The sequence below is a fragment of the Sipha flava genome, unplaced genomic scaffold (genome assembly GCF_003268045.1).
Source record: "Sipha flava isolate LNK unplaced genomic scaffold, YSA_version1 333_pilon_pilon, whole genome shotgun sequence".
In the NCBI taxonomy this organism is placed as follows: domain Eukaryota; kingdom Metazoa; phylum Arthropoda; class Insecta; order Hemiptera; family Aphididae; genus Sipha; species Sipha flava.
In genome coordinates, this window is record NW_020273024.1 from 455,335 (window position 1) to 482,312 (window position 26,978).

The 26,978-nt window shown below is 28.3% G+C and overlaps 1 protein-coding gene and 2 non-coding genes across 3 annotated transcripts; 1 reads left to right on the plus strand and 2 right to left on the minus strand.

Moving 5' to 3' along the window:
* Positions 1–1,157: 1,157 nt before the first annotated feature.
* Positions 1,158–9,766, minus strand: LOC112687154 (serpin B8-like). Its single transcript, XM_025559727.1, has 7 exons — positions 9,519–9,766; positions 9,269–9,414; positions 8,914–9,099; positions 8,559–8,709; positions 6,282–6,499; positions 3,454–3,862; positions 1,158–1,395 (listed from the first exon to the last, which is right to left on the minus strand). The coding sequence occupies exons 1-7, from the start codon at positions 9,739–9,741 to the stop codon at positions 1,247–1,249; spliced, it is 1,482 nt and encodes a 493-aa protein (XP_025415512.1). The 5' UTR covers positions 9,742–9,766; the 3' UTR covers positions 1,158–1,246.
* A 12,883-nt stretch (positions 9,767–22,649) lies between these two features.
* Positions 22,650–22,722, minus strand: Trnam-cau. Its single transcript has one exon. It is a non-coding gene; the product is annotated as a tRNA-Met (tRNA).
* A 2,819-nt stretch (positions 22,723–25,541) lies between these two features.
* Positions 25,542–25,614, plus strand: Trnam-cau. The gene has a single exon. It is a non-coding gene; the product is annotated as a tRNA-Met (tRNA).
* Positions 25,615–26,978: the final 1,364 nt, after the last annotated feature.

The following is a 26,978-nucleotide window of genomic DNA, read 5'->3' on the forward strand; positions in this document are numbered from 1 at the left end:
CCCCCCTCTTTAAAAAAAAGGTTGGAAAATATTCCTCCCGAGTCACACTAACCTCATGTTCTTGTTATGTATATAAGTATATACTACTATATACATGTTATATATGTATGTTTAAGTAATATGTTTTTATTCAACCATCTTGTTTTCCGATTTTAATAACATTCAAAAATAAAATTGAAAAAAGTTTTTATTTATGTTGCTAAATAAGAAAAAATTTTAAATTAGGTTTGAATTCATTCTTTTTTTTTTTTTTTTGGCATTTTTAGTGTTTTTAAATCATTAATGCACTTTTTGAAAGACCACTTTTTTTAATATTTTAAGGCCATTTAAATTCGTGCCCTAGTAATAAATTATTTTGTTCAAATTCGTAGTTTTTCTAAAATAGAATAACATCATATTGTTAAGGTTGATAGTTATGATTGATAGTTCTAAATTTAACGTTATTAGTGCAACGTATACTACGGAAAACTTTTATTTCAACTTTTAAACATTTCAGTTTCCATTACATAATAATGTTTTTAAAATATTTTAATAACGATTCGGAAACATTAATTAAAAGTTCATGTTAGCTTACACGTATCTGTTAATTTTAAATTTTCTTATGGTTATAAAAACCTGTTCATATGTACGGTTATATTTTCATCATAGGATAATAATTTTTACATAACCCATCCGGATCCCTAAAAGTTGCAGGGACCTCTTTTCACCGAGCATCCTTAAGAGTTCCACCGTTTATGCGGTAGTCCTATCTTTTTTTCCATACTTCAAATAAAATTTGTTTATAGTAGGTACTACACATAAATTATGCATATATAATAATAATAATAATATTTTTACAATATTTTATTAAAATTTGAAAACAAATAAATATAGGATGACGATAAAATAATATTCGAACACTGTAATAACAACTTAATAGACTTTTACGTAAATTATTCTTGTAAGTTGTATGGTTACCGGCTCTAGAATACCTTATGTTTATAACATTACACATATATTTTTATCGTATGGTATATTATGTACAATTATGATATAAAAATCTATAAAAAACATTAAATATAAAAAAATTAAAAATGTGTGTATAAAAAAATAGTGAAATTTCCTGAATACAATTATTACTGATTATATTATTACACATCTTACATAAAACACAGATATATTTTAAATTAAATGCAAACATATATTACTTATATTTTTTTATTCTATGACAATAGCTATTTGTAAATGTACAAGTATTTATTAATAATTAAGAAGGCACTTGGGTTGGATTTGTAATTTTTCCGGCTAACATTATTAGTCCAGTTAGTTTGTTAAATATGAAAAACACGAACGGTCGATCAAATACTATTTTGGAAGAGATACTACGCCTTTGTCTCTGAGTGGATGGCTGGATTCCTAAAACAAATTAAACATATCATCTACTGCAGTAGCAAAGCTTGGGTTCTGGATTGGGGAAAACAACATTCAAAATAATTAAATTAAATGGTAATATCGAGCAAAGTTATATATACTTATTTTCTATTAACACTAGTTTTATTAATACATTATAAAATTGCAAACTTATTTAATACCAATATCAACTTCTAAGTTAAATCTATTTTTTCTATTTTTTATTTCTGCAGAAAGATTGATAACTTCGTCTATAACTAATCTATACTAATGTGATTCTCAATTAAATGATTCATGAGACATGTCTTTTTAGTTGCTTGTACTCAAAACCTCTCTTTTCGTTACTCACTATACCACACAGCAGGGACGAACACAGAAAATAATTTCGAAGGGGTTTTGAAAAAATGCAAAATGTTGATAAATAACATGTTTTATTGTATTATATTTATTATATTGTATAGTATATATTTATATATTTTATTTGCAAGTCTCATAGAAAACTTTGAAATATTAAATTTTCAGAAGGTTGAACTCATATGACCATAGGTATGAGACATAATACCTGCGTATCTCAACGGTCTCATCTTGGTTGTTTGGACTTATTGCGCGGCCGAAATAATAGCCTCTGTACATATGCGTGCACACGAGGGTTGCTGGGTTAACTTCCCGAAATCTTTTAAATGGAGCACTATTATTTAATTCAAATAATAAGGGAAATAAGAATAAGTTAAAATACGAACTGATGTTGCTCAATTAAATTAAATTTATTCTAAAATATTCGGTAAAAAAATTAATGATGTTTCGTAATAGAAAAAAAAATAAATTTTCAAGTAAAAAACTTGATAATGTAACAACTATAATTGACTGCAAAATTATAAATCATAAATAACTGAGACTATCTAAGAAAAATATACGGGATTCGAAGACCACATATTCATCGAGACTAGTATACTACAACATTAATAAACAATTATGTTTAAAAGTACTTATTTATAAAAGTTATGTTTATTTAATTATTTATACAACACAATTTATTAAATATATCTACACGTTTTGTTAATATAGGGCCCAAAAGTATTGTAGTCATCCCCAGAAATACAGGTCTGCGCATGCATATACCAGTGTATGCTTACTGTATGTATATACTTCTATGTATAATATATTAATAATTAACATAATTTAATTATAGGATTGTAAAAATGTAAATGTAAAATGCTAGTGTATTTACAATATGTATACAATATTCATGCAATCAAAAACTGGGTAAACAATGTCTGTCAGATACTGATCTACTTTGCAGAAAGCCAGAGAAGACCTATATGTATATATTCAATACTAAATAATTGTTTTTATCTACTAATCTATCAAATGTGTTTTCCTGCATCAGTGCATCACGGAAACAAATAAATAAAGGATAAAACATATTTCAAGACATTTATAGTTTACAAAGCAATTCGTATGCAGAGGCTATACATTTAATTATGTTTTAAAGACGTTTAAAATGTAGCCACTTTAATGTATAACTCCGCAGTATGGTCACATAACACATTTATTCAAGTGACCTTTGTCAGAAAAATCACGTACAAACACACCATTCGAATTATTTGCTAATACGGCTTCCATAACACTATAATATACAAATACGATTTGAATAATAATTAAATTTTAAACGGCAATCCCGTGTTTTCACGGTTATTCAAAACATATACTCGTGGAAAACATTTAAAATGCATGCCCTCCATCGATACATTCACCCGCGACCTTATGTGTTTATGTGTTGAACCACGTACAAGAGCATCAATCAGAAAATTTAAAAATATGTCAAGTTACAAGTGGTATTATGATATCTATTCACTTATAAATTACAAGTTTGAATATTAATTATATTAATCGTGGTATGTTTAAAATTATCTAAATCGAAAGATCGAATGGCTTCCGGTTCAATTTTTTGTATATTTCAATTACTTTTCGACCGATACTCGAGGAGTTATTTTTGTCACTGTGGACTCTTACGATGTATAATAAGAACGCTTACTTGCGTGTTTGCGTAGTTTACCGACATACCTAACTTAGTACCGACGGAGCCGACCGAATTGATGGTGATGAACGACATTGAAAAGTACGCGTTCTGTTTCATCGATACCAACGTGACAGTGGGAGACTTTGATGACGTGCGGCCGGTCATTAACTGTACGTTTTTTGCGGTGCTGTTGCCGCTATCTCCGGTACCATTTCCGCCACTGGTTTTGCCCGCCGTCTGGTCGAAGGCTGTTTTCACGCCGAGATTCTTGAAAAACGGTTCCAGGTCCAAGGCGTCGGTGAACGCGACCAACTGCGGCAACAGCACTTCTGTGTTCTGATAGTCCAACGAGTCCAGGATATTCAGAAAGTTGTCCTTGGAGAGACGCTCTATCATCAAGTCGGAGCCATTCACATCGTCTGGCATCATAATGAGCATGCTGACTTTGTCGGTCTGGAAATAATAACGATATTATTATAATTCACCACAAGTTCGAAACGTATACAACGTATGTATTACATCATTAATCAATTTATTCATTTTAACAATTTTAACATGGCCTGATTTAGGGATTTCAAGGCCCTCAGGCAAAATAAAAAATATGACATTTCATACTGATTTTTTTTTTTTTTTTTTTAATATTATATTTTGTTTATATTAATTTTATACAACGAAAAATGTATTCTAAAAATAATAATAATAATAATGACGGGCGCCATTGGCATTTGCCTATCCTGGCTAATGGTAAATAGGATCCTGAGTTTCAGATAAAGTTGTACTATTTATATTTATAGTCCAGGTCTATTATATAGTTTACCGTGAAAACTTTATATACGTTTTTGAGATTAAAATCAAGGATTACTTCCATCGAGTATACGCATTTTTATCACGCTTTCAGATTTAAATCGACTAAAACGTTAGTAGACTCTGTGTAAAATGTACAGTTACACATAGATGATTTACTACGTTCTGCAACGCGATAACGCGCCGAAAATTTAAATTTTATTAATATTTATTTTAAGAATAACTGTAATGTCTACGCTTCACAATTATCCGTAAACATGTGCCTGAATATTATTGACATTCTACCTACACTCAGTATGTGACAGTGGCGATTTTTTAATTTTTTCTGAGGAGGGGTCCTTTACATTATCTTAAAAATACGTATTATAAAATGTCGTAATTTCAAGTAAAATATAAATACCTAAATAAGCAATAGGTGTAACAAACATTCAAATATACGGACATATGGTTGAAATAACTAGATTTATATATTAGCGTATGTCCGCATAAAAAATATTCGTATAATAAATCAAAACCTAAACGCGTGACTTAGGGGGAGTCAAAACCCCCTGGACCCCCTCCCTCCGTAAAACCACCACTAATGTGTGATATGACATGTTAACACGTGGCTTCATTGTTGAGTGAAATTCACGATGCGAAAATATGTTTAGTTATTAATTACACTACACGCGCGGTATTCAGTGTCATGGACATTAAACTTGACTCGTCTGCTCATGTTTAATATATAAACACACGCATGAGGTTAAAACTAACGTAAACATTACCATGCCCTTAATTTAAGGGCCAAAAACTCACACCTAGCGTTCATAAACGTTCTTAGCATTTTAAAATAATGACTAATCAATTAATTTCGTATGTTCATAAGAAAAAAAATGTAATATAATACATTTGTATTCCTTAGTTTTATTAATAATATAATAATAATTGTATTGCCAACGAAAAAACATTATACATAATTATGTATGTATTAATTCTTCATCGATCAGTTAATCAATTTAACGCAATGAATACTTATTTTTAAATCGTATATCATAGATAGTAGATTGTTTTTGAATGATTTGAAGCCGGATTTTTTACGATGTTGTAAATATACTGACCGGTGAGATCTAACGAATATTTTTAGTTCCGGGTGCTGTCCTTTGTTGTGAAATTATGTTCGTTGTTATTATGTTTATATATATTTATATATATACATTCATTTAAATTTGAAAGTAACGATAAAGAATCGTATTTAAAAGCAATTCTACAAGAAGGTTAATTATACTAAGGCCTATTATGTAATACTATTTTGTACTTGATTTAAAAATTAAATACCTAATTAAAGATTTAAAAATACAAAAATAAAACGTCCCTATTTTTAAATGTTAATAAACAACAGTTTAGTTGAATTGTGCACTTTTAACTTTTTTAAAGCTAAATATAATAGTTCAGGGTTCGCTTTGCATTACTCGTTTATGGAATCAAACTCAAATAAACTTATTTTTTTCAAATTGACGTATGAATTCTTGTTGAAAAAATTGTTACTCATTTTTCGCTCTTTATTTTTACCTCTGTGTGAGTAAAATTACTAAGAAATTTAGTAAGAATTACCAATTTAAAGTACCTTTTTTTATCTAAATTCCTATATAAAAAAAAAATGTTACACAAAACGTTTTGTATAGATTTTCCATAAGAAATTTCCAAGAAAAAAAAACAATAGGAATCCCATTAAATTCCTCATTTTACGAAAAATAAATAAATAATAAATATTTTTACCAAAATAGATTTTAATCATATCATATATATATATATATATATATACACTATATATAAACTATATGATATATAATATATATATTATATATAAACTATATGATGAGTAGAAGGAAAAAGCTTCCTACAGCAATAGCACAGTGACTACATATTTTCCTTATTACAAGCTCGTAGAGTTGCATACCGTGACAGTTAATGGCATCGATTTTATAATTTTAGAACTATTCTTTCAAGTACCGATATTTAACTTTAATCACCAACTATATTTGTATATACTATATACGATATCTAAAACTATCACGAGACACGAAGTTACCTCAAACATAAGCTCAGCGGCTAAACACTTCAATTGTGGTACGTATCCAATTTTGAACATTCCAATTTGTGGTATCATCGGGACATGAACAATTGAACCGTCAGATTTCGTAAACGGTGCTGATGATTGATATGATGAGTAAGTGTACGTGGCAAGTTTTTGGTAATCTTTCCAGTGGCTGATTATTCCTGTGTCACTTCGTAATTCTAAAATATCGGCTAAAAATAAATATTCTCAAAATCAGTACACAATATAATATACCTATAATGAAATATACTCGTAAATATTTATGCGTATAAAAAATAATAATGAAAAAAATAAATCAATGTTTCTTCAATGAAACTTAATTTTGTAATACACATCATGTACATTCAGTTTATATCATATACTAATGTAAATTTTGTATTGAGTTTTAGCAGTTTCGATAAATTGATGAATATTAAATAAAAATAATTTGTACGGCATGGTAAGGTACAGTCAAGTACGTACTGACCCACTGGACAACCAGATAGATGCATGATGCGTCCATGAAAATTAAAAGTAGAAAGACAAATGGATTTTATCTATAAATTAATTTAAGATTGTAATTTTTATCAATAAAATAACATTTTTTTTTAAGTTATAATTTTAAATTTTATTTTAATGTTTACCCAATATAAAATATCACCGAACATCACTGTTGATTAAAATTATTATATACTTACTCGACTACTCACACATGTGAACGAACACTCTCGAAGGTAAAGCTTTTAAAAACAAAATTGAGGCATACAGCTTCACAGGAAAATGCAGAATGTTTATTTTTGATGCAATGTGAATGATATGTTTTAAATCAAGTTAGTAGAAATCATAATTGATAAGATGATTCTTCCAGTCAAGAAATACGAGTAAATATATTACTTTCATTCGAAATTTTAATAACTTTTTTTTCTGAATTTATAATTTTATTATAATGTAAAAGAATATTTTTAATTGTATTAAACAAAGATTTATAATTATATATATATATATATATATATATTTAAATAAACACTCATTTTCTTGTTTTAATTTTTGTTATTTAATCCTTTAGGATAAGGTGCAATAGATTACAAATTAAAGAATCTTAATTTTGCTAACTTCTCCAAACTAAAAATAAATATAACTTGATATATATATATATATATTGCACCTTAACCTAAAGGATTAAATAACAAAAATTAAAACGTCCTTACATGTTTTCAAAACTATCCCATAAGAGTAACCAGTACGGGTCTGAGTACAGTGATTAGTCGGTTGCCTTTCGGCACTACGGTTCACCTATGCTCGGCGTTACAAATTTATTGCATGGATAACTATCTATCAGAGAACTTAACAATAAAATGTGCCATATTTCAACCTACCGACCAACCTATAAAAAACCTACCAATACCACTAATACACACTCGATGATCAGAAATCTTGTAGGTTAAGTATAAAAATAAAAAATTATATGTATATGTCACATAGTCGTGTAATAGGTTATTGAATACTTTTACTTAAATTATTCCCAACAAAAAATATATAAGTAATTTGTTTAATAAAAATAATAATGACGGCTGATGTATTTTATATTTATAAAAGTGTGTTTTTTCAAACAAGAATGAAAAACCTTTTAACAATTAAATTATATTATATATTACTGATACTACGCATTCAGATATATATTATAAATTCTATTAATTTAAACGCTAAATCATATTATTTAAAATAAATTTGGTTTAGTTATTTTACTCGCTGTACCATAACAGTAAAATTTAAAATTATAACATGAACAAATACTATTCAATAATAAATTACAGTTTATTATAGTTATAATTTAAACACGTATAAAAAAGACGTCAACATAGAATTAATTTTTTGTATCCAATATTTATATAACATGGGGTGGTATTTCAACTACTGCATTGCGGTTTTTAAGACTTAAATAAGTGAAATAATAAAAGTTTAATGTTTTTCAGGCTATTGGACAAGGTTAAAAATGTAGCAATTCAATGTTGATAAATATAAAATTTAAATCCATGAAATTTATAAATTGTTTAACTGAATTCAATTGAAAATGTATGAACTATACTCCCAAAAAAAAAATCTTTGTAAAGATTCATAAGATATAAATGATTTATGAAATTTAATTTATGAGTATAGGCAGAGTATAAAAGACAATTTAATTTCCATTATAACTGAAGTACTCGTATATATATATATATATATATATATATATATGTATGTATTAAATATCAAAGTTTCAAGGATACTTACTTAAGCTATTATTTGAATTATCGCTTCGCATTGTAGTAACATTAGCTTGATAGTATTTCGAAAGTTTGTTGATGTACGACGATGGCATAACACGGGAGCTGGTCACAGATGCTTTGTTATAGGAACCGGAAAAATCGCCATCCGAATCGCTCTGTATAAAATTTAAAAAAAAAATACAGATTCGTTTCAAATTAAACGTAGAGTAGTTTCAAAATACCACATATTATGATGTTATACAATGACCGCTTAACAACCCAATATATTTACCCGTTGGATCTTGCCAACGGTTGCAGTGACATGCGTAAACATAATACGATATTGTATTATTACGATAGCGATTCCCTGCGAGCCTTACCCCGAAAGTATCGAAAATCGTTTTAAAACCTCTTCTCAACTGTTGGCGGGCTTCCTTGGCCTGCAGTCTGAACAAAGAAGTCACCTCTTCAGCGGCACGGCCCTGCAAACCTTCCATCATCATGGCCACACTGGTGGCTACCCCGAAAGGCGCCAGAACGAGATTGTCCCGGGCTCTGGAATAGTACTGCGGTGCGCGCACAACGTCGAGTAAGATTACCCCGGTAAGTGGCCGAAGAACAAAGGGGAAAAACCGAAAACAGAAAGCATAAAATCATTGTTACGATATTGCAATGTTGTTACGTGACATTTCGGTTTCGTAAAGAAATATGAAAAAAAAATAAAAATCAACGCACGTTGAACAAAGGAGGCACTAGACTATTGCTGAACTGGACCACCCGGACCACATCGGTGGAGTTGTTGTTCCCTTCTGGAGACGCGATCACGGCGACCGCCGTGGTCAGGACGCAGGACACCGCGGCGTACGACAGGATCCGTGCGGCTGGAAAAATTCACGACGAGTACATTACACACACATATATATCGCTGGACGTTTTCCTTTCCGTTCTCCCACGGTCATGTATATTTCGCATGCAAACACCGTACCTGTTGATGTGCAGGGCGCTGGTGCGGCGCGCAACCGAGCCATGTTGCGGAGAACTGAGCCCGGCCGCGAACGTGTATCGCTCGTTGTAGTGACTCGCAAGGACTGCGGGGTCGTGTCGCGCGCGTCGAGCCGAACGGACAAACAGAATAGATTATTTTTTTTTATTATTACTACTACTACTACTACTACGAATACTGCTACTATTACTACTATGATTCCCATATTAACTGGGTCAACAGCCTTGTCCGCGCCCGGTCGACTGGCGCAATACCGTAACGCATAGCCACCGCTGCCGCTGCCGTCGTCGATGGACCGGCCGGAGTGAAATGAAGAGTAGTCCGCGCGAAGAGGGGTAAACCACGCGTGTGTGTAAGGATCGCATTATTACGTTATAATACGATCGTGGTATTCTCGTCTTCCCACTCGGGTGTTATTTACTTGTTGTTATTATACTATTTTACTTTTACTTTCAATGCCACCGCCGCGACCGCAACTGCTCCGTCATGTGCAGTGCCTATCCGGGTACGCCGCGATATTATTTCGCTCTTATCCATCGTTCATCTTGTACAGCGATCTCCGCACGTTCTGATCCTTTGAACAGTGTGAAACGCCGCAAAACGTCGCAAAAAATCTAAATTAGAATTTTGCAGTGGAAAAGGGGGTTGCCCGAGAAAAATATCGTGTCTTGGAATTGACGACATTACAGGCATACAATTAAAACTCGCCTTTTACAACCCACCGAATAACACCGTGTAGAATGGTCCTTGCGGTTCTGGCATTAGCAAACTATTATATTGCACCAACAAACAATTGATCTGAAGACATTATGATAACTGAACTCAACTAATAAGATAAAAATAATTTGATATTATACCATGATATACTTAGAAAAGAGAAGCATTACTAATGTGAACTAAATATGAAAAATCTACTTGTTTTTTGTTTGTAACGTCTTAAAGTTGTCCCAAAGGAAATATTGAACCTGGGTCATCAAGCATTTTATTCGTATCTGCATACCTCATTCACCGATGCCGCAGTCTTAACTCCCAACACAGTTCAATTCGATTACGTTGACTACAATTTTACGTTTTATAGAAGGATAGAACCATAGGCGCAACTAGAGCCCAAATATTGGGGGTGTTGAAATCGCTGAAAATAAAATAAAATGGTATTTAACTGTAATTACTATAGATTATATAGATCTGAAAAAAAACAGGAGTGTTACTTTTGAACTCAAGGAGGATAAAAACCCTATTGCCCCCCCCTAGTTGCGTCTATGGATAGAACACTACTGAGAACGGTACCTTTTTTCAGTAATTTTTTTAATAACACGATACAGATACAAATACACGTATACAGATATCAATTATTTGTCAGTTTAAAATATATTTATTCATATCTACTTATAGATATACCTATTTCCAGTGACTTTAAGATATTTCATGATGTCCTTTGTCTATTCAAACTCTTTATAATAAGTTATGGTCGAAACTATCCGATCATAATCTTTGCTGGCCATGGTTTTGATAATATTGTTTTCAATTGATTTCAATATTGCTACGGTTCGTGTTTGAGTTACCTTTATTTATAATAATATATGAATATGTATATACTATATTACATATCATGTGACTACATTTTTGCCAATGTTGCTTTGTTGTGTATATTTTTGTACGAACAGACAACAACGCTCGAAAAATCGTTCTCAATCGTTGGATTAAAAGGTACAAAATATTGTTTCTTTTATCTGCTGACATCGTTCTCAATCGTGTTGTCAAAAAGGTACAACGTCTCAATCGTACTCTACCGTGATGGTGTAAATGACAAATATTAACAATCCAAATGGCTATTTGTACAATAATTATTTCTACAAACGTCGTAAATGCGTTTCCTCTTGTTTAATACCTCACAATACTCTATTGGTCTTTTTCGCAGTAAATGTTTTTTTCTAACCATTCAGAACTTCGCATACATACATTTAGAATAAATGGTGACGATCGCGCTAAGTTTACGCTCGCGTATTATATAATCTCCGTATCGATTTGTAACTTAGCGCCTATATGCCGGGCCGACGTGAAAATAATTAAAACATCGGTCATTACAAGCATACAAACGGTGTATGGCTTTTATATGTATATTGTGCACACACGATAACTGTTGGGTATTGAAAATGTGTGCCCAATTAAAAACCCCATGACTAGACGAAAACATTTACTCTTGTAGTATAATATAATAATGGCTGCGAAAACTAATAGCCATTTAACATTTGTAATGTATACTTCAATAATTATTTTTCAAATTGCATTGCAGCGAAGAAAGTAATACATATAATATATACATATTATGAACAACGATTATAACCGAACAATTGAATATTATATTAAGGTCTTGAGGAAATTATTCTGCGAGAATGTTTTAAATCGTCATAATGATTATGTCTAAAATACACATACACTACAATATATACTTAAAACTATAATTTCTAAGGCATTTTGAGTATATAAAATATAATATCAAATGGGTATCATAATTTTGAATGGGATTTCTGTGATATTACAACATAAAATGTGTAATGCTTATTTACTCATTTGGTATACTGTTTTACATAAACTCGCTTAGTTCAATTATGACGAATCAATTAAATGTTGTGACTTTTATTTACATTTACTCCGACACATAACTGTTATTGTAATAAAATATTTTTATGCAATACTTTCTTCTTTGTACGTTAAGACACGTGTTATCAAAAATTTAGACATGGCTTATTCGGCGTATAATTATAAACTTAAATCCATGTAACAACTTTGTAAATTTAATACTCCGTATTCATATAATTACATTACTCCGTATTAACACTAACAATGCCGTTTCCAATTCATTTAAATTCCATGGTCCTATAGGCAACACGAACTATAAATAATATCCATAAGGTTTGAACATATTTATATTAAGTACCGTTATGAACTAACTATAATCTTATTGAATAAATAAGAATCTCGACGTGTATTATTGTGAAATATTATATTACTCATATAATAATATCAACGTTGGTGCACCCTATTGACTATTTCTCATTTTGACAAAACATTAATTAATTTAATCTATTGCCTAAATCTTTTAATTATTTTGATTTGTTTTATGCACACAATATGTACATTAATTTTGTACAATGAATGCGTGTGTGCCAATACTTGATTTTTTTTATGCATGCGTATTGAGAAATAAATAAATTGGTATAATATAGACGCCAAATACAAAAAAGTCAGAGGGGACGGTTAACTGAAGAATTCAATGATTTAGGAACAAGGAATGAAAGATGTTATTATAAACTTCTACATATTTCTTCGATCACTATCGTGTTTCAATTTAAATGGATAGTTTAGGTTGTTATACAGTAAGGGACAGGAGTTTTAGTTTATTCAGATTCTAGTAGTTTTGTTAGAAATTCGAAATTTTTGCTAAACCTTTTATTTATAGAGGTGTATAATACTAAATGTATAATATATTTCGCATACCTCTCGAATAATGTAAGAAAAACAAATAAAAAATATGATATGAAAATAATACACAAATTTTGTAGCAAAGTGATATTATTTTATTCCCTTTCGTATACATTGGACAGTCTCATAGCTTATTAAAATCAAAAATTTTATCTTTATGAAAATGTATGATAAATGTACCGTGTATCTACGGTACAATTGATCCGTGATGATTTTATAATTATTTTATCATGGAAATCTGTAAAAGTTTAAACACATAAGACCACTTATTATTTTTAATTTTTTATTTAGACTAAAAATAATAGTCTCAATATTTACGTTACATACTAACTAAAATATTGCGACGAAAAAAAAAATAAAGAGAGAAAAATTGGATAAACAATAATTAATGAAAAATTTTGAATTAATTAATAAAATCAAGAAGGAAGAAATATAATCAAATAAATTAAATTATAAAAATACCATTTAATTGGTTTAATTTAATGATAATAGTAATATGAAGGTATGATATGAATAAATAAACATATTATATTATGATAAAATACTCATAAATAATTACATTATGAAAATAATACCTTTATTCCATCATAATATTGTTCTAAGAGAATAAAATCTAATAAATAAAATAAATATTTAATCCCTAAAGATTAATGCATCTTAGACATTTATTGGGTCTGAGTCCATTATGAGGTATTATTCACCAAAAAATGAGACTTCTACTCTTCGAAGTATCTATGGCAAAGTAATGGCTTGATTAAAATAAATCCTATAATAAAACGTATAAGCTATAGTCTATTGTTGTTTAAATTTGTTTTTAAATTAATTTATTGAAGATTGCTTTAATTTTTAATATTTCATCTAATTATTTTTTTAGAACTATCTAGTGTTTGATAAGCCTTCAATTCAGTTTTAAGTTTATAACTTAATTTATACAAACAGCGTCCAGACAGAATATAATCATTTTAACCTACATTAAAGATCAGTGACGCGATAACGATCGTAGAAAAATAAGTATTGTCATCAATAATGACCAATGTAATGTAGTGTACGTAGACCTTGTTGACTACAAAATTCTCACTAACAGAAAACATCACGCAATAGAATTTAGTTTTTCTCTAGAAGATCTAAAACAAATAATAAACGATTTTATTTTTTATATATTGGTTACGTTTATATTAATAATACATGTTGCTATTATTTAGTATCGAGACAATTGATTATATTGAATGTTTTCACAACCCGTAACATACAAATGAAGTAAACTAATAATTATATTAAATAGCTAATAAAATATTTATTTATTATTATGAAATAAATCAAAATAATTGTAAATAACTAACAAAACTGATATGTTTAAAATAAATATAAAAATAATATGAATTTTTTAAAAACTTAAAGTAAGAAAAATTATCCTATGAGTATAATTAATAGTACAATATTTAAACTTATGTAAATATTTTAGATTATACTTTTTATAGAAACTAACAAGTAATAAAAATAAATTTCAAAAATTAAATAATGACATAAGTTTTTTTTTAATTTAATTTACATATCGAGTATTGGAATAAATTGAAAATAGCATTTATTTTGCGCTCTATCAATTATTATACATGAATTAAAAAGTAGAACAGTTATCTTACTTTTACATAACTTATTTGAAGGTTATTTAAACGGTCTAATAAACTCTCAGTATTAATAAGGCAATAATAGCAATAAGCATTTACATCAATTAGTTATATAAATAAAAAAGTTACTAATAAAATAATTAAATAGTAATATTAAATGTTATATATATATATATATATATATATATTATACTAATTTAAGTTTAAAAGTATTAATTAATTTTCACCCGTTTTTCCCATAGATTATAACACGCAACCAGAAATTGTTGTTGCAACAAAATAATCTATACATTGCAATACATTTAAATATAGTCTAATATATTCATACTTACATATCTATATACATATCTGATATATATATATATAATGACAATATTGATTAGCTTAACATATGTGATGATAATATATGTAATAAAATCATATTTCATGCGATTTCAGCTTCATTAAACAATTCGAATTTACGAAATTTGTAGTATACGTACCTATATGATTAAACTAGTTTATTTCAGTACAACAACGACCTACATATGATTGTTGATTATAGTGCGCAAGTGTCTTTTTATGATAATTCAGCCAAAATTAAAATCACATTTTTAACTTTCACGTCCTTGCTGTAAAATTTGCCAAGTTTTATTTACCTATGATTAATTCAGTAATTATTGTGAGATAAAAATCAACATAATAAGATAATAAATTTATTTATATATTAATGTTTTTATTTTCGTTCATCATAAATATCAATCGAAAAATATTTAATAAATATACTGACACTGTAATTAGTTTTATTTTATTCAATATAAAAGTTTTATATTAAAATTTTAAGTGTACATTTTACTACGTGGAAGCCAAAATAGGTAAAGTGTATATAATTATAATTTATTACTAAAATAAAATAACAAAAACAAACGATAAATCTCTATAAAATTATAATTGTTACGCAATTTTAATTGTAATATTTATGTTTTATTTTATCATGGTTTAAATTAATTTTTGATTAATTTAATCAATCAACACATAACTTTGATTATTTAATAGTAGAAGCAGTAAGCAATAATTAAATTTTTCCACGGCATCAATAATTAATTTTAGTATACATAAGAAAATAATATAATTGTATGTAGGTATAAATTTTGCTCAGTTTTTATTAAAGATAAGAATTAATTTAAAATAAATTTAAAATTATAAAATTAATTACTATGATTAATTGTAGTACCTACTATCATTAAAGTAGTAGTTATTACGGGCTAAGTTTCAACACAAAATAATATAAATTGGTTAGTTATTTTTACACAGAACTGCTTACAAGATATTAATTAAAAAATTAGCTTTTAGTTATACTTTTACAAGTTATTAATTACTGCTTACTTGCAATGTATATTTGACTCATCGAGTATTTATATAAGTTTATTAATAACTATTTAATAAAAATCAATCAAAAATTGTATCATTTATAGCTTGAGTATTAAACACAAAGAACAAAATTGCTATATATACACTAATTTCCTTGTTTAAACCTTGATTTAAATTTTGACTTAATGATGAATGATGTTGTTAGTTATTAACATACAAAATTAATTGATTGAAACTAATGTGACAATTAATGGTTGGTAACTCATTGGGTGGTTAACCGATAAGATATATTTTTTAACCACGATGATGCACACAAAGTTATGACCCCTTATATTGTCAAATGAAATTTAAAGCGATACATTTGTAAATTAAACGATTTGAAATTTATGTAAAATTCAAAAATCTTTTTTAATTGAGGCTAATTTCATACTACATTCAACTTTAACTTATCAAATTCAAAATTCTATCAGATAATTTCGAACGATATCGGTGTCGAAAATGTGTCACGATACCGATATCGTATCGAATTATCGATATCGTTGCCCATCACTATTCAATATACTGTTGAAAAATAATTTCAATTTCTTTGATAACAATAATTCGTCCATTAATATTAATTACTTACACATTATCTTAACACAATCCTTATAATCTTTAAACTAAGTACACCAATTACGAGTAACAAAATGTAAGATAATGTATTGACTACCGGCCTACATGACAATTATAAATAGCTTAGGAAATCTAATAATTACAACCTATTTGTTCATTATTATACTTATGTTTACATAAATCAAGTGATACTAAAATTAAGTTATTACTTTAGTTAACAATAGACAATAATACTAACTCAGTATTAATTTAAATCGTGGTTTTTGGTATAATTAAATAAATATTGAATTAAATAATGGTACTTAACCTACGGAAACAGATTTTAAAAACCATATTAACATAAACTAGGATAACTGAAATGGGTGACTAATTGTATGTAACTGTAATCAAATACGATTACGATTTTAGAATTATTCATCTTAATTTCTACTTAGTCATTATTTTGCAATGAATTTAATACCGTGTTTGTTAATTCCGTAGAGAGTGATTAATTGAATACAAGTCTGCATAGTTGAATGATGATAGTAAATTTCACCAGTCATTGATCAATAAATATTTACACCATGTCTCCACTACTCTATTGTTTTTGAATTGAGCTCAGTATTTGTAAAACTCTTTCAAAATGAATCAAAAGTTTTAACAGTACTTTTCTTGACTTTTTATAGCTTCAGTTAATCAACTGAAAATTACTTTACTCAAAACCCGTTACTTAAAAATATCGTTGATAATAGTTCTTCTTTTATAATAAATTCTGATTACACATTATAGCCTTCAAAGTTCAGTTTTTTTTTTCATTTACACATTGACTGTTGAAGATTTATGGGTTTATAATGAATTCAGTATTCGAAATAAAGTTGAATTATATTAAATTTTATTTACGAGTAAATAACTCATGTCATGAATCAATTGGCATTCCTAAATAAGTAATAATTTGTGTTCTTGAGATGAGTTTCTCCAATAGACTGTTTTTGACTTTATTATGTTACATAATTTAGGTACAATAAAAGTACAGAATAAATATAATAACTTCTAATTATATAACTTTACGACAGGAGAAAATGTAAAAAAAAAAAAAATAATAATCAATGAAACAATGTACTTATAATAAAAATAAAAAATAAATTATAAAACTTATACTATTCGGTTATGCATCACATAAATGTTCTTTTTTTTAAATAATAGCACTTATAATAATATTATTTTTTAATTTTTCCTTTTTACGAAATATTTACAGACTTGTTTCGAAATGGCTAGAAATTTTCTGGATTTTTATTTTAAGATGATTTAATTCAAGATTTCAAGTATATTTTAAGTTATTTGATTAGTATAAGTTCACACTAACATTTTTAAGAACATTTTAAATTAGTTGATTCTCTAATAAATAAATGTGTATGATTATCATTTTATGAATTTGATAATTTTTAATTGATTTCTAGTTTTAAAATAATAATTTTTTTAAAAAAATATATCCAATTGAAATCTTAAAATTATATAATAAAAAATTATTATAAAATATTCCTGATAAAATATAAAATAAATGCTAAACATTTGTATATAATAAAGCAAAAAGTAATATTTTTAAATGCTTTATCTCTGTTATAAGACGGCAAGAAAAATTCGAATAAATTCGGTGTGTTCACAATTTATTTATAAATTATAGATTATGATAACTATTATTTATTTCATAATTAATGTAAATATTAATGTAAATATTATTTTCAAATATTGGATAATTTTCTTAATAATATTCTATACTAATTTAAGTTCAAATAGCCAAAACCACGAGAAGTTTTCCATATTCCGATTCTTCAAATTCTATTAATTGTTAATTATTGATAAAAACGGGTTTAGCCTAAATATCAAAGGTTAAATTATAAAATCAATATATTAGTCCTGAAAAGTTTTTCCAATATTATACATATAATATAGGATTAGTAATACAATTAAATGTAATTCATTCCCTGTATCATGTCACAACTAGGTGGCTATCATTTTCATGTGTTTTTTTTATGAATCATCCTAGCTTATGAGTTATTTCTTAATTTATTTTCAAAAAACAATATATAACCTAAAAACTTACCAACTTGTTTCAATTCATTATAAGTGAATAACTTATGTTATATACCACAATAGTATTATTTTTTGTCTATATATATATATACATAATTGTATACACTTTTTACTTAGCTGTATATGTATATAAATTTATTTATATATATACAATATACAATCATAATTTTGTAATTAAAAATATATTTATTAACTGTTTTCACGAAATTCTTTTATATATTAAAATATCTTCAACAACGTTCGAATATATTCTTAATTTGGTTAAGAAGTCATTATTTTACTGTAGAAACAAAAAAAAAATCTAATACTTAAGTATTGGGGTTAATATATTTATAAGAAATTGTATTGGAACCCGAGGGGCACAGAGACACGTGCCTTCCCCATCCTGCCAATCGACTGTAGAAAAATTTTTAAATGATCATTTATTAATTTGTATATTATCTTTTATATTTTTATGGTTTTAAAAAATAAAAAAATACCTATATAATTGTCAGACCAGTGTTGTCAAATGTTAAAAACTATTGTGACATTATCGTTGGTTTACGTGCATTAAAAATAATCACCTAATCTAATTGGTAATAACAAAACAGATACTCCTATAGAAGTCTACAAATCTGCATCTATGTTTCCTAATACCTTCTGATTATACTACGTTTATACACGTCACAACAGCGACTTCAGCACGATCATTCAGTTCATTTAACGAATATAAACCTATTTACCATGAATTAGAATAAACTCAATTGATTATCAATACTTCATATTAATAAAGATATAGCCGTAACTCTAAAAGAGGTATCGGATACATTTGCGTAAAAAATATAAAAAAAACATTAAAAAAAAACATACAAAATTTTAATTAGATTTTTAACTATAAGGTATTACATTAACATATGTTTTTATTTATATATTTTATAATTTATATTAACTTAATAAATAATTTATATTTAATTTTTTATAAAAAAGAATATATATATTATAATGTGCCTCCCCTTCAGAAAAATTCTAGATCCGCCTTTGTAAATAAATAAATGTAAGTACACTTAACATGTTGTATATTTATTTTTTTTATTAATTTATGAAAAAATAATATTGTCTTATATAAATTTCAAAAATATTTTTTTTCTTAAATTAAATCACTTTTAATGTTTGACGTAAACAGTAACAATAATAAAACTAATAAAATCTTAATATTCTACTATGATTTAATAATTATTTTACTCCTATGAAATGAAATTCCGTTTAAATTTTTTTGTAGGGTAGGTCAAGAATGGTATGATGTAAGTATTCGGCACAGGTGTACCAGGGTCTCATGATCGTATGGTACCATGCCATTATTTAACCTTCCAAATGAATGCTCTCGATATTTTATATTCTTGTTTTATGTTGTGCTCATACTAACTGCCCAACAGTCACGCAAAATGGACAAATATAATACAACAGAACAATAACAAAAATTTGTCTTAAATAATTATCAAATTTAGAAATCTTTTATGATAATCCTTATAACATTTAAAAAATTATCCTTATAAATAAATAGGTATTTAAAAAACTTGTTTTCAATACGTATGTAGCATAAAACAGTTTTAGATTACTGCATATACTTTTTAAGACATTAAATGCCTGAAAATGTGTATTGCAGATCTTTAAGGCTAGGTTCACAGTTCATCGTGCGTATTTAGATATACGGGTTACCTATGCCTATATATCATTGTTCACATGACATACGACGATCGTGATAACGGCACAACATTATATTTCTATGTAAAGACGCAAAATCAAATACTGTTGGTTGTCAACGGACCGTTCAGTTGACACGCGCGTTTCACTGTAAACTGTAGTTTTGATCGTATTATTTTTAAAAAAATAGTGGAAATTGACACAACCACGTTAATCAACGGAATCGAAGAAAACTTGCCATATGGGATATGTTTTGGCCGGGTGCAACAAATACTATGCCGCACTCCCGGACACCGACTTGTGCGTGTCGCGCACCACCGACCAGCCAATTTTTTTTGGTATATAGTGGTGTGATAGCTCAACTAGTAGTGTTCAGGTTCGCCTCGCAAATACTAGTGAGCTATGTTATGATATTATGTGTTACGAGTATGTGTGTCTATATGTATGTGTTTGGTGTGTGCTTAAAACTAGAAGAGGAGTAACTAAAATAAATGTAAAATGGTATAAAATGGTAACTATATGTGGCTGTATTAAAATAATCAAATATTAAATAAACAATAAATCACAGCAATATAGATGAATTAAAATTGAATAATAATAATAAAAATTGGCCCTTCTGGCCTAACAATATATAATAATAATCAATAAATGTGGCCCTTTTGGCACGACAGTAAAATATTAATAATTAATAATAAATAATGGCCCTTATGGTACACAATAAATAAATATTAGTCATTTTAATAATTAATATTAAATAAATAAATGATAATTTTAAAACTCACAATTTGTCGGTGTACGGATGGCCAGTTGCAACAACCTATACCTAAATCTTAATAAATTCGCACAATAACAATAATAAATAAATAATAAGTAAATTATGGTAAAACAACAATAGTGGCGATTAGCCCACATTCAAATTTATAGTAAAAAATGATAATAATAATATTTGCAATTCGTGCCTACACAATATAAAAAGGTAACTGGAAATTCGTGCCCACAATAAACATAAAAAGAACAACACACTACACACGCATTCGGCGGTGGTTCGCACAAGACAACAAAAATATAAAAATCACACACACACACACAAATATTACAATAATATACAACAATATAAAACACGGGCTTTTATGGTTACATAATTCATGATTACAGACGACGATAGACATAACAATAATTGGCTTATAATATATGTGTGTGTGTATGTTGCTGGATGGCCGGTAATGATACGATAAAGTATAATTATAAAACCGCGGTGGCAAGTATTATTACGCAACCACCGCGATTTTGGCGTGAACAGGATATGTACGAGTAAATGTATAATTTGCATACATTTTTCATCGTGATCTCTAAGTTTTGGATATTACGTAACATAAAAAATAAAAAAAAGCCTTATTTTCAAAATTGGATGAACTCAATATTTCCTTTCCATTTTTTGTTTTCGTCTTTTCAATCTTCAGTGGATGACCCTCAAACACACAGCACCTATCAAACCCATTCTCAATGTACCTTTGAGCTGAACTAACTATAATATCTTGACTATAATATCTAGAACATTCACGTTCGACACGATACGCATTTAAATACACATCTATTTGAACGGTCGTACGCGCGTTTTGTGGCGTTCTAACGCGCGTCCATGTGAACCTAGCTTTAAAATAATTTAAAAAATACATATTTGTTTCGTTGAAGCTGTGATAACTATATTTAAAATTTGACTTATTACAGGATTATATGAAACATAAAAGCACAAAAACCTGTTCAGGTACAAGAATGATAATTATTATTTATTAGGTATGCGTAATTTGTAGTATCTAATAGTGTCTCATATAGTTTGTGTTTATTCTATAATTTAATGTCTATGATATACGAAACGAATTATTTAATTAATGGATTACAGATTGCAATAATTATTATATTATACAGCTTGTATATTAATACGGTGTAGAAACATTAATCATTTACAAAACTACAACGATATCACATGAAGATCACATTGATGGATAATAATTCATTCACACTTTATACAACTATTAGTACATTTATTATTTATTAGTCACTTAAATTAACTTTTGGATATTATGTTTACAAATAAAATAAAATATTATTATAATAAAAATATTCGCTTTAGGATCTAAAAATATAATTTATATAATTTGTCTTTTAAAGTAAAATCAAATTTATTTATTAATGAAAGCTTTAAGATGCAATTTTTCAAACATTAATGTGTTATGAAAAAATCCGTTTTCAATTGTGATGAAAAAAAAATAAAAATCTAAAAAATTCAATTAATTGCCCCGAGTGAGGATCGAACTCACGACCTTAAGATTATGAGACTTACGCGCTACCTACTGCGCTATCGAGGCACATGATGTAATAATTGACTGGTTAGGGTCCTAGCTTACAGCAAATATACGTATTATTTGATGAAATGAAATACTTAATTATTTTAAATTAGTCAATTAACACGTTGAAATAATCGATTATATTTTTAATTAATCAGATTATAATTATTATGATTTCAAATATTCTTTTAAAGTAAAAATCTAGTTTTGTTTATTCCATCTGGACTTCACCACTGGTAACCGTTCTAATGTTAATGATTAATAACTATTGATTACAAACCAATATTAAATACATTACCATAGTTATTTAAAAAATCTATAATAGGTATCTAAGATGTTTAATATTTTCAATAGTGTAATAATTAATAAGCAACATGAATTTCGAATTGAAAAATTGATTAATACTAATCTATTAATATACTCAGTGCCGGATCTAGCATATTTTTTACCTGGGGCAAAGTATAAAATTAGCGCCCTAGCGCCTTTCCCCTTTGTTATGCCCACAATTATACTTATGTACCAGTTAAACTCTAAAAAAAAATATTTAAGAGTATAAAAGAAAAACAATATTTGCTGGATTAGAAAAAAAATATATTAAATAAAAAACTTTAAATACAAATTATTACAAACTAATACATGAAAATAATCATTATACAATAATCAAACAAATTATCATTAAATTTTGATTTTTTTTGCTTTTCTGGCGGCAAAATCGTTAATTATATCGTCATAATCTAAATTTTTGGCAATTCGATTTTCATTGAAATAATTGAAAGATGGTTGAGTCTGTCTTGATTTGTTGAAGATCTAAGATAGGATTTGATTAATTTTAACTTACTAAAACTTCGTTCGCAAAATGCTGAAGTTACAGGTAAAGTCAAAAATATTTGATATGCTATTAAAATATTGGGATATGCTTCTTTTAGATTATTTTTATAAATAAAATGTATTATTTCATAATAATTTCCATATTGTAGTGAGTTGTCTAATGTTTAAATTGAATGCAAATAATTTTTAAAATTATTCAAAATACATAAAGAATACTTTTTTTTAGTTCGATAAATTTATTTATAAATCTTTATAGGCTTTATTAATACCATTAAATTTTGAAATTTCGGAATTTCGCTATTTTTAGATGCAAATAATATTAAACTTGTCGCGTTTGTCTACATTGGCGCATGTGTCCATTAAAAAGCTGTATTATAATATTATTAAAAGCTCGGATAATGTTAATGTCAATGCATTTTTTGGACAGGTTTTTTTTCGTCGCAAGAATATAATAATTCTAATTTTGAGCTTGGTATTCTTTTACTTTTCGAAAGTATTTTTTGATAATATAATGTGAACGTATAATCTTAATAATCTAGTAAAACGTTTTCAGGTTATAAACAACGATTTTGATCGAAAACCGGAGGTGACGGCATTATGTGGGAAATCTTAATAGCCAGAACAGTAATTCATCGACGAGATCCGCAGTGGCCGAATTTTCATCTTTCTCGTCGGTAGCCGAATCCCGCATGACCGCGGTGGCCAGTTTCCGGGTTTCGGTAAAAGCCTGAACGGAACGAACGCGGTCGGTCAAGTGCTTCTGGTCCTCTTCGTGCGCCGCTGCCCCATACGCACAACCTTCGTGTACGTACCATTGACATTCTGTATCGATAACACAGGAAATCAGTTACATTGCGTTTAGTGTGTAGTAGTTAAGTTAACTACCAACGTGCGACGAGCTAACTACAAACGTGTCTTGATGAACACGCGTCGAACGTACCGGAGCACCGCACCATGCGCGAGTACACGTGTCTGCACTTGCACTTGGCGCACATTCTGAACCACTGGCCCGTCGACCGTTCGATCGTCAACACGTTGTCTTCGAATTTCCTTCGGTAAACGTGTCGGCGGCAACCCACCGTCGGCTCAGACAGTCTCAACATCCGCTTAAGGAAGTATTCGAGAAGAAACGTGTCCATTCGTCGCGTTCAGATGAGATACACGAAAATATCAATAGATCACGGAGCGCAAACGAAACGTTTGTTGTATGAGACGAACGAAAAACTTTCGACGCTATTTGTAGGGATTTTCAATGTTTACTCGTTTACTATCGTTGTCTCGCGTAATGACTGTTTTCGAGCCAAATCATTTTGAAAACCAAACACGGGACGCGCGGCGACAGTGAAATAGTGTAAACCTCGAAACGTCGAAAGGCTATTGAACGCAACTTGGTGTTACGTGAGGTTGATTTATCGTGCTTGGCGATGCTATAAGTGTTATCCACCGGCTATCTTTTGATTACCATTGTTTTTATTTATTATTTTGAAACATATCTATACGCTTCGGACCGGTAGCATATTTGACGGGCGATGAGGACAACTGCTCCCCCTTCCGCTGAGAATTTTTAGACCAGGAAATATTTTACTTAACTTATGATTATAGAGTATTTCATTAAAAAACGAAAATTGTGAAAAATTATATTAGTGACAACAAATTACAAGCTAAATATTGGCCGAAAAAAATTTGAAAGAAACCTTACACTTGCATTGGGCCGGGCTAACGCAACGTTACACCAGCCTGGTACCTTGTTTTTTATGTTTTACTGGTGAACCATGTACATGCGAATTGTGCGAATGGTCATATAAATTCATGCTAATTACATATTAAATATTAGGCCGATTTTTTTGCCAAAATTACAAATGGGCCGGGTTTATGCAATGTATGCATCAAAAAGAATGTCATTGAAAAGGAATTATCATACTCATAAATATGTCACTACAAAGAACTACTTTCAATTCATTGATCTATTTAGTTTTGATATAGAAAATCTATGTCCCTTCAGCTTTGCATGAGCCTCGATAGCGCAGTAGGTAGCGCGTAAGTCTCATAATCTTAAGGTCGTGAGTTCGATCCTCACTCGGGGCAAATAAAAAACTTTTTTTATTCACATTTCTTTACATTTAAATAATAAAATGTTTATTAAAATTTGAAGTTTTTCATTGTTTGTTCGTGAATGTATATTATTATAATAAGCATATAATATTTATCAGGTATATATTATGTATACGAATATGTGATTGAATTTCATGCTCCATACAAAACAAGAAAACGTTGTGTTTTTAGTTACTATTCTATGATTCAAACTTAAGGTAACTTTTAATATACGAGTATAATGAAAAAATTCAAACGTAGTGTTTACATTTTTTCCAGTAAGTGTGTTTACTTTTCTAATAAAGTAAATAATTTTAAATTGATTCTTAACATTTATGGTTTTTTTTTTTTTTTGGTTTACTCTAGGCCATTTAGGCACATTGCCGCTTCCACTATCTCCCTCCATGATTCTCTATGTTTTGCCAGTTCCTCTCCATTTATGACTCCCAGCATCCTAATGTCTTCCTTAACTCGGTCCTCCCAACGTTGTCTAGGCCTTCCTCTTGGTCTACTTTTGTTCGGTTTCCATTTCGTGATGGTCCATAGAAGTTGGTCTTATGCTCTCCATACGTGTCCGGCCCATCTTAAACATATATGGTTATAATATTATATTGGAAAATCGTTGTTTTCAGATGTATATTATTTAAAAAATATAAAATTAAAATAAATGTTTACCCTGAATAAGGATTGCTACCAATTGCACTACGAAGCAGTTGTATATAAAAAGACATTGACATTTTTTAGATTACAAATAATTTAGTAAATTATACAATATAGTGTGTATATAAATACATAAATAGTAAACAGTACTATTTTGATATTTTAATCTTTTATAATAAATAAGTACAAACATGACATATGTTATGTTTAATATTGTAATGGCTGATGAAATTCTTGCAGAAAAATAAAAAAATATAGTGTTTTGAAACTTCATTTTCTTTTTTGAGATGGTAAATTAAGAAAAGGCTTAACTGATTTTACAGTAATGTCTTTTTTCTGTAATTCAAATTTTGAGTAATAAATTACTAAATCTGTATTTATTTTTTAGATAGAAAATTAGAAACAGATTATACTTACTACATTAGTTATAGACAGTTGACAAACAATTATTTGACTGTAAACAGAAGTTTTTCAGAACTAAAGGAATAAAGAATTAAAAAAAAATCAACAAAAAATTAAAAATTATGCTAGAAAATAATACCGAACTAAAATCTATGTAGACAATACATAACATTATCTATCTAAATTAAAATTTATGAAATATAACTCCTGGAGAATTTACAAAATATAAATATGTGATGTTCAAACGGAGTTTTAGTAAATATAAGATTTAGATATAAGGTGAAACAGATCGTTCA

What these genes read in the sequence shown, in the direction of transcription:
- LOC112687154 (XM_025559727.1), bottom strand. Translation starts at nt 9,741, where the DNA reads ATGGGAATCATAGTAGTAATAGTAGCAGTATTCGTAGTAGTAGTAGTA. An exon ending in AGCGCCCTGCACATCAACAG is followed by an intron (nt 9,415 to 9,518) that starts GTACGGTGTTTG and finishes GAATTTTTCCAG; the next exon opens with CCGCACGGATCCTGTCGTAC. An exon ending in TAGTGCCTCCTTTGTTCAAC is followed by an intron (nt 9,100 to 9,268) that starts GTGCGTTGATTT and finishes CGCGCACCGCAG; the next exon opens with TACTATTCCAGAGCCCGGGA.